The 7920-nt window shown below is 53.5% G+C and overlaps 1 protein-coding gene across 1 annotated transcript; it reads left to right on the forward strand.

The window, feature by feature from the left end:
- Positions 1-352: 352 nt before the first annotated feature.
- Positions 353-5628, forward strand: LOC116969689 (regulator of G-protein signaling 3-like; the record flags this gene model as incomplete). The annotated part of the gene is made up of 4 exons (XM_033016481.1): positions 353-924; positions 4174-4253; positions 5057-5125; positions 5497-5628. Coding segments are annotated over exons 1-4 (836 nt in total), but the record flags the coding sequence as incomplete, so codon positions are not given.
- Between the last annotated feature and the right edge of the window lie 2292 nt (positions 5629-7920).

Genomic DNA, 7920 nt, shown 5'->3' on the forward strand with positions numbered 1-7920 from the left:
AGGAACAATCGTCCTGCATCTAGCCTGTCCAACCCCTTAAGAATTTTGTAAGTTTCTATAAGATCCCCCCTCAATCTTCTAAATTCTAGAGAGTATAAACCAAGTCTATCCAGTCTTTCTTCATATGAGAGTCCTGACATCCCAGGAATCAGTCTGGTGAACCTTCTCTGTACTCCCTCTATGGCAAGAATGTCTTCCCTCAGATTGGGAGACCAAAACTGTACACAATACTCCAGGTGTGGTCTCACCAAGACCCTGTACAACTGCAGTAGAACCTCCCTGCTCCTATACTCAAATCCTTTTGCTATGAATGACATTCTCATACCATTCTTCAATACGATTCTCTCTCTCCCTCTCTCCCTTGGACAGATGCCGAAGTGCGAGGCCGGTTCCTTGCGGAAGGTGGGCTCGGAGGGATGTCTGCTCGAGTGCCAGAGTTCGCCCTGGCCTCGCCAGCTCTTCAGACGGCGGAAGCAGGCGGAGGCGGAGGAGGAGCCGGCGGCGGCGGCGGCCAGAATGGCCGGTTGCGGGGGGCCTGGGCGCCCGGTACAGATTCCCGAGGTCCGGATCCAGCGGGAACACAGCTTGAGCGTGGACACTCTGCACCAGCTGGCGGCCGGGAGCCCGGACGAGTCGGACGTGGAGAAGAGTAGCGAGAGCCTCGGGCCACCAGCCGGCGGTGGAGGAGGCTGCTGTCTGGGCGTGGAACAACCCAACATGTGGCGGACTTACAGCGACGGCAACCTGGCCCGCGGCGCCGCCCAGAGCCGCCCCTTCTCCTCCGGACAGCGGCTGGGCAGCAAGCCCAAGGCAGAGAGCGGCTGGAGCCTCCCCTCGCCCAAGACACTGCGCAAGGAGCGGGCGTTGGGCCGAGTGGCCGCTGCCAAGGAGCACCTGCGATCCCTCTTCACCGGCTCCCGCAAGGTAAAAATCCTGGCAGACTGCGGCCGATCGGCCCCTCGCTCGCTGTTGTCTCCTGGTAGAAAGGGAGAGGAGGGCAAGGGAAGGGGGAGGAGTGGATGAAGGGGGGGGGGGGGGGGGGTTCTGGAGTAACTCAGCGGGTCAGGCAGCATCTGTGGAGAATATGGATAGGTGACGTTTCACACAGTGCTGGAGTAACTCAGCGGGTCAGGCAGCATCTGTGGAGAATATGGATAGGTGACGTTTCGGGTTGGGACACCTCTTTAGACCGAGGGACCGTTTTCCCCCCCTCGCATGGACTGAAGAAGGGTCTTGACACGAAACGCCACCTATCCACATTCTCCACAGATGCTGCCCGACCCGCTGAGTTACTCCAGCACTCTGTGAAACGTCACCTATCCATGTTCTCCACAGATGCTGCCTGACCCGCTGAGTTACTCCAGCACTTTTTTTTTTGGAAACTAGCAACTGCAATTCCTTGTGTTAAAATCGTTACTCCCCCCCCCCCCCCCCCCCCCCCCCCCGGGAAACAGGAAGGAGTGCCTCAATAAAAAGGTTTCAGAATGACAAAGGGATCGGATGAGTTAAATATTGAGTATGGATCGATTGTTTTGGAATTGTAGACGGAACGATCTAAGTAATATCCAAGAACTTAGTTCCTCCAATTCACACGAGTCGGGGCCATTGTTTTCATAAGATGGATAAACAAGACTCGATATCTCCTAAAATAGGCACAAAACGCTGGAGTAACTCAGCGGGACTGGCGAGAAGGAATGGGTGACGTTTCGGGTCGAGACCCTTCTTCAGATTGAGAGTATGGGGAAAGGGAAATGAGCAATATAGACGGTGATGTAGAGAGATAAAGGATAAATGAGTGAAATATATGCAAAAACAGTAACGCTGAGAAAGGATACAAGCCATTGTAAGCTGTTTACTGGGCTAGCTGTTCACCAGCTTCTCATTCTCATCTAACAAACAGCTAACAATGGCCTGTTTCCTTTATCAACGTCGCTTTTCTTGCATATCTTTCATTCATTTGTTCATTATCTCTCTATATCATCATCTATGTTTTCATTTGAGAGTTAGATTTAGCTCTTAGGGGTAAAGGAATCAAGGGATATGGGGGGAAAAGCAGGAACTGGGTACTGATTGTAGATGATCAGCCGCGATCATATTGAATGGCGGTGCTGGCTCGAAGGGCTGAATTGGCCTACTCCTGCACCTATTTTTCTATGTTTCTATATCTCTCGTTGTCCCTGTTGTGTAAGTCAGTGTGCGGAGATCGCTGCTCGGGGGCGGGGGCGGATTCGTTGGGCCGAAGGGCCTCTCTCCGCGCCGTATCTCGAAAAACGAAAACTATTCATGTAGCTGTCTCAATGTCGCTGGTTTACAACAACAACAAAAAGATTACGTCCTGGACATCAAAGAGAAATGCTCTCTCCCTCTCTCTCCCTCCCCCTCCCCCCCCCCCCCCCCCTCCCCCCCCCCCTCCCCCCCCTCCCCCCCCCCTCCCTCTCTCGCCCCCTCTCTCGCCCCCTCTCATAGTTTAATTGTCCTCCAACGCCCGAAATCTCACACTCCTGCCACCTTCTCGCAGTGGCTGGCATTTAATATGTTTGCCAAGTTTCCGCTAATTGCCTGCTATCTGCAGGAATTGGCCGGCGTCCCATAGCCGAGACTCCCACTCCACTCACAGACCACCTGGGTCCTCAGAACCAGCGCCCACACACGGCCCAGCGTCTCTTCAAACCCCTCGCCTGATACCTGCTGGAGGACAAGGCGGCGGTGGTGGTGGTTGTGGGCGCGGGGTGGGGATGTTCAGTCCCCACGCTGGGACTGCTTCTGGAGGGAAAGAGGGGAGGGAGAGAGGGGAGGGAAGAGAAGAAGGGAGAAGAAGAAGGGAGAAGAAGAAGGGAGAAGAAGAAGGGAGAAGAGCAGGGGAGGGCGAGGGAGGGAAGGGGAAAGGGGGAAAGAGGGAGGGGAGAGAGGAGGGAGGGAAGGAGGAGGGAGGGGAGAGAGAGAGGGAGGGAGGAGAGAGAGAGGAGAGAGAGAGGGTGGGAAGAGAAGAAGGGAGAAGAGCAGGGTTGGCGAGGGGGGAAGGGGGAGGGAAGGGGGGAGGGAGAGGAGAGATGGAGAGAGAGAGGGGAGAGAGAGAGAGGGGGTGGGAAGAAGAAGAAGGGAGAAGAGCAGGGGAGGGCGAGGGAGGAGAAGGGGCAAGGGGAGGGAGGGAGGGGAGAGAGGATGGAGAGGAGGGAGGGCAGAGAAGCAGGGAGAGAAACACAGATACATAGAAATTAGGTGCAGAGTAGGCCATTCGGCCCTTCGAGCCTGCACCGCCATTCAATATGATCATGGCTGATCATCCAACTCAGTATCCCGTACCTGCCTTCTCTCCATACCCTCTGATCCCCTTAGCCACAAGGGCCACATCTAACTCCCTCTTAAATATAGCCAATGAACTGGCCTCGACTACCCTCTGTGGCAGGGAGTTCCAGAGATCACCACTCTCTGTGTGAAAAAAGTTCTTCTCATCTCGGTTTTAAAGGATTTTCCCCCTTATCCTTAAGCTGTGACCCCTTGTCCTGGACTTCCCCAACATCGGGAGCAATCTTCCTGCATCTAGCCTGTCCAACCCCTTAAGAATTTGTAAGTTTCTATAGATCCCCTCTCAATCTCCTAATTCTAGAGAGTATAAACCAAGTCTATCCAGAAGGAGCAGGGTGAGGGCGAGGGGGAATATTGGAGACAAGGAAACAGAATGGGGAGCGGGAGATGGGGGGAGAAAGGGATAGGGGAGGTGGAGGAGGACAGAGGGGGTAGGGATGGAGAGCAGGAAGGAGAGAAGGCGAGAGTGAGGGATGGAGGGAAGGTGGTGGAGGGATGGAGAGATGGAGGGCGGGAGAGAACGAACGAGGAGGTGAGGGAGGGAGTGAGGGGGCTGGACGAGGGGGGGGGGAGACGGGACAGAGTGCGTGGATATGGGAGGGGTGGGTTTGAGAGGGAGAGAGAGGGGGTTTGAATGGGATGGAGGGGGAGCGAGATGTGGATCTGTTAATGGGACGGAGTGTATGTTAATGTGCATCGGAGCAGTTGGGGAGGTGTGCTGGACAGGTGGGGTCTGTTCGGGAGAGTGGCGGGATGGGTGGGGAGGCTGGGCAGGGTGGGGTGGGGTTGGGTTGGACCCCGGGGGTCACTGCGCTGGTGTATACGTGAGGGACGGAGCGGCCCGTCATCCTGGCCATCTCTCTGCAGCACCTGGCGTCCAGCGTGGAGTCGGACCTGGGGGCGGACAACACCGACACCGACAGCCACATCCGTCCGAAGAAATCCCAGTGAGTTTCCCCACCGTCACTGTGTGTGTGTGTGTGTGTGTGTGTGTGTCTGTCTGTTTTGTCTGTGTGTGTGTCTGTATGTGTATCTGTATATGTGTGAGCATGTGTGTCTGTGTGTGTGTCTGTATGTGTATCTGTATATGTGTGAGCATGTGTGTCTGTGTGTGTGTGCGTATGTGTATATGTGTCTCTGTGTGTGTGTGAGAGTATTGTGTGTGTGTGAGTGAGAGTTTAGTTTGGGGTACAGTTCAACGCTTGTGTGAGAGAGAGAGGTGTGTGTGAGAGAGTATGTGTGTGTGTGCACGTGAGTGTGTCTGTGGGTGTGTCTCTGTGTGTGTGTGGTGTGTGTGTGTGTGTCTGTGTGCATGTGAGTGCGCGTGTCTGTGTGCATGTAAGTGTCAGTGTGGTGTGTGTGCGTGTGTGTGTGTGTCAGTGTGGTGTGTGTGCGTGTGTGTGTGTGTCAGTGTGGTGTGTGTGTGTGTGTGTGTCAATGTGGTGTGTGTGTGTGTGTATGTGTGTGGTATGTCTGTTTTGTGTGCGTGTCTGTTTTGTGTGTGTGTCTGTGTGTGTGTCTCTGTGTGTGTGTATGTGTGCGCATGTTTGTGTGTGTATGTGTGTGTGTGTGTGTGTGCATGTATGTGTATATGTGCCTTTGTGTCTCTGTGTGTGTGAGAGAGATAGTTTGTGTCTGAGACAGAGAGTGTGTGTGTGTGTGTGTGTGAGAGAGAGGGGGAGGGTTTGTGTGAGTGTGATCCTGTTCGGGGACATGACCTGGTGTAACTCTGTGTTCTCTCCCCACCCAGGGGCTATCGTTTGGGGTTCCTGCAATGGTGGGGCGACTCTGGTGGGCTGAGCGAGCTGGACTCCCTGAGGTGAGGGAATCCACCCCCCTCCCCTTGCCTCTTCACCTTGAACCCCCTCCCACCTACACCCCCTCCCCTCTTCTTCCCTTCCTTCCCCCTTCACCTTGCTTCCCCTTCATCCTCTAATCCCTCGCCTCCCCCCTTCACCCTGTCCTCTCCCCTCCCCTCCCCTCTCCCTCCATCCTCCCCCCTCCCCGTCCCCCCTTCGCCTTCTCCCCTCCCCTCCCCTTCCATCCTCCCTTCCTTCTCCAACCCGCCCTCTCCACTCCCCTCTCCTCCCATCTTACCTTCCCCCTCTCCGCCTTGCGCCCTTCCTCTCTGCCATCTTCTCCGCCCCCGTCCCCTCCAACCTCTGACACCTCTCCTCTGGTCCTGTCCAGGCCTACGAGCGAGGAGGCGGCGCAGTGGGCCAAGTCCCTGGACGCTCTGCTAACCCATCGATGTGAGTACCTGGGCTCGGGCCGAATGGCAGCGGCGTTCGAGGCAGCGGGGGAGGGTTGGGAGGAGGAGAGGTGAGGAGAAGATAGGGATGGGGGAGAGGGGGATAGGGAGAGGAGAATGCACATATATACATAGACTAGGAATATATATGGAGATATATATATATAAACACAAAATGCTGGAGTAACTCAGCGGGACAGGCAGACTGTGTAATGTCTATCTTCGATTCAAGCCAACATGTGCAGATGACACCAAGCTGGGCGGCAGTGTGAACTGTGAGGAGGATGCTATGAGAATGCAGGGAGACTTGGACAGGTTGGGGGAGTGGGCAGATGCATGGCAGATGGAGTTTAATGCGGATAAATGTGAGGTTATCCACTTTGGTATCAAAAACAGGAAGGCAGATTACTATCTAAATGGCATCAAGTTGGGAAAAGGGGAATTACAATGGGATCTGGGGGTCCTTGTTCATCAGGCTATGAAAATAAGCATGCAGGTACAGCAGGCAGTGAAGAAAGCGAATGGCATGTTGGCCTTTATAACAAGAGGAATCGAGTATAGGAGCAAAGAGGTCCTTCTGCAGTTGTACAGGGCCCTAGTGACACCACACCTGGAGTATTGTGTGCAGTTTTGGTCCCCTAATTTGAGGAAGGACATTCTTGCTATTGAGGGAGTGCAGCGTAGGTTCACCAGGTTAATTCCCGGGATGGCGGGATTGTCATATGCTGAGAGAATGGAGCGGCTGGGCTTGTACACTCTGGAGTTTACAAGGATGAGAGGTTATCTCAACGAAACATATAAGATTATTAAGGGTTTGGACACGCTAGAGGCAGGAAACATGTTCCCGATGTTGGGGGAGTCCAGAACCAGGGGCCACACACAGTTTAAGAATAAGGGGTCGGCCATTTGGAACGGAGACGAGGAAACACTTTTTCATACAGAGAGTTGTGAGTCTGTGGAATTCTCTGCCTCAGAGGGCGGTGGAGGCCGGTTCTCTGGATACTTTCAAGAGAGAGCTAGATAGGGCTCGTAAAGATAGCGGAGTCAGGGTACATGGGGAGAAGACAGGAACGGGGTACTGATTGGGGATGATCAGCCGTGATCACATTGAATGGCGGTGCTGGCTTGAAGGGCCGAATGGCCTCCTCCTGCACCTATTGTCTCTTGTCCACTGTCTATTGTCTAAAACAAAACAGTTGGCCAGGCACCCCCTCTGTTGACGGGAAGCTGCTACTTCAGAACCTGTTTGGCAAACAGATTATATCAAGTTACCTCTGAGCAATTGCTGGCTGAGTTCCTGTTGGCTTTATCCCAGGGATGGTGAGTTTGTTATGTGTTGGGAGGATTGGCAGAATGGGTCCAGACTAAATAACATCGAGAAGAATCAGAGGTATTCTCATTTAGAGTTTTAGAATCGAACAGCGAGCTAACAGGCCTTTCGGCCCAACTTGCCCAAGCCGAACAACATGCTCCATTTTACCCTGTGCGTAGGGGAGAGGGTAGGGCTGAAGATGTCCTGGTTGGGTTGCTCCTGGGCCTGGCCAAGCTGGCCACTTCCGTGGGTCACGGCGAGAGAGGGCTCAGCCCGAGCCGGCTACCCGCCCCTTTTCCGTGGTTAAGTCTGCACCCGGGTGGTACTGGAGACCGAGGAAACACTTTTTCACCAGAGAGAGTTGTGAGTCTGTGGAATTCTCTGCCTCAGGATGGAGGCCGGTTCTCTGGATATTTCAAGAGAGAGCTAGATAGGGCTCTTAAAGATAGTGGAGTCAGGGGATATGGGGAGAAGGCAGGAACGGGGTACTGATTGTGGATGATCAGCCATGATCACATTGAATGGCGGTGCTGGCTCGAAGGGCCGAATGGCCTCCTCCTGCACCTATTGTCTATTGTCTGCTGTCTAGGAGGTGGTGGAATGCATCCTTGACAAGGAGTGTACCATACAACAGTTGTATAGTAGTTTAGTATATTTGTTTGTCTTGTATTATGATGGTGGGTTCTGGCTTGTTTTATTGCATTGTAAATATTATTTTTAATAATTCCATTTTTTAAATTTAATAAACCCCCCCCAAAAAAACATGCTCCATCTAGTCTGAAGAAGGGTCTCGAGGCAAAACGTCACCCTTCTCTCCAGAGATGCTGCCTGTCCCGTTGAGTTACTCCAGCATTTTGTGCCTATGTTAGATATAGTGTCCTGTTGATCCATCTTCTCGAAACAATGGCCCCGACTCTTGTGAATGGTACTTGGATATTACTTGGACCTACCTGTGTCTACCTGCCCCATCTACATGTCCCACCTGCCTGCATTTTACCCACATCCCATTTAAGGCAATGCAAGGCAAGGCAAGTTTATTGCCTGGATGAGC

This window comes from Amblyraja radiata, unplaced genomic scaffold, assembly GCF_010909765.2.
Source record: "Amblyraja radiata isolate CabotCenter1 unplaced genomic scaffold, sAmbRad1.1.pri scaffold_1030_ctg1, whole genome shotgun sequence".
In the NCBI taxonomy this organism is placed as follows: domain Eukaryota; kingdom Metazoa; phylum Chordata; class Chondrichthyes; order Rajiformes; family Rajidae; genus Amblyraja; species Amblyraja radiata.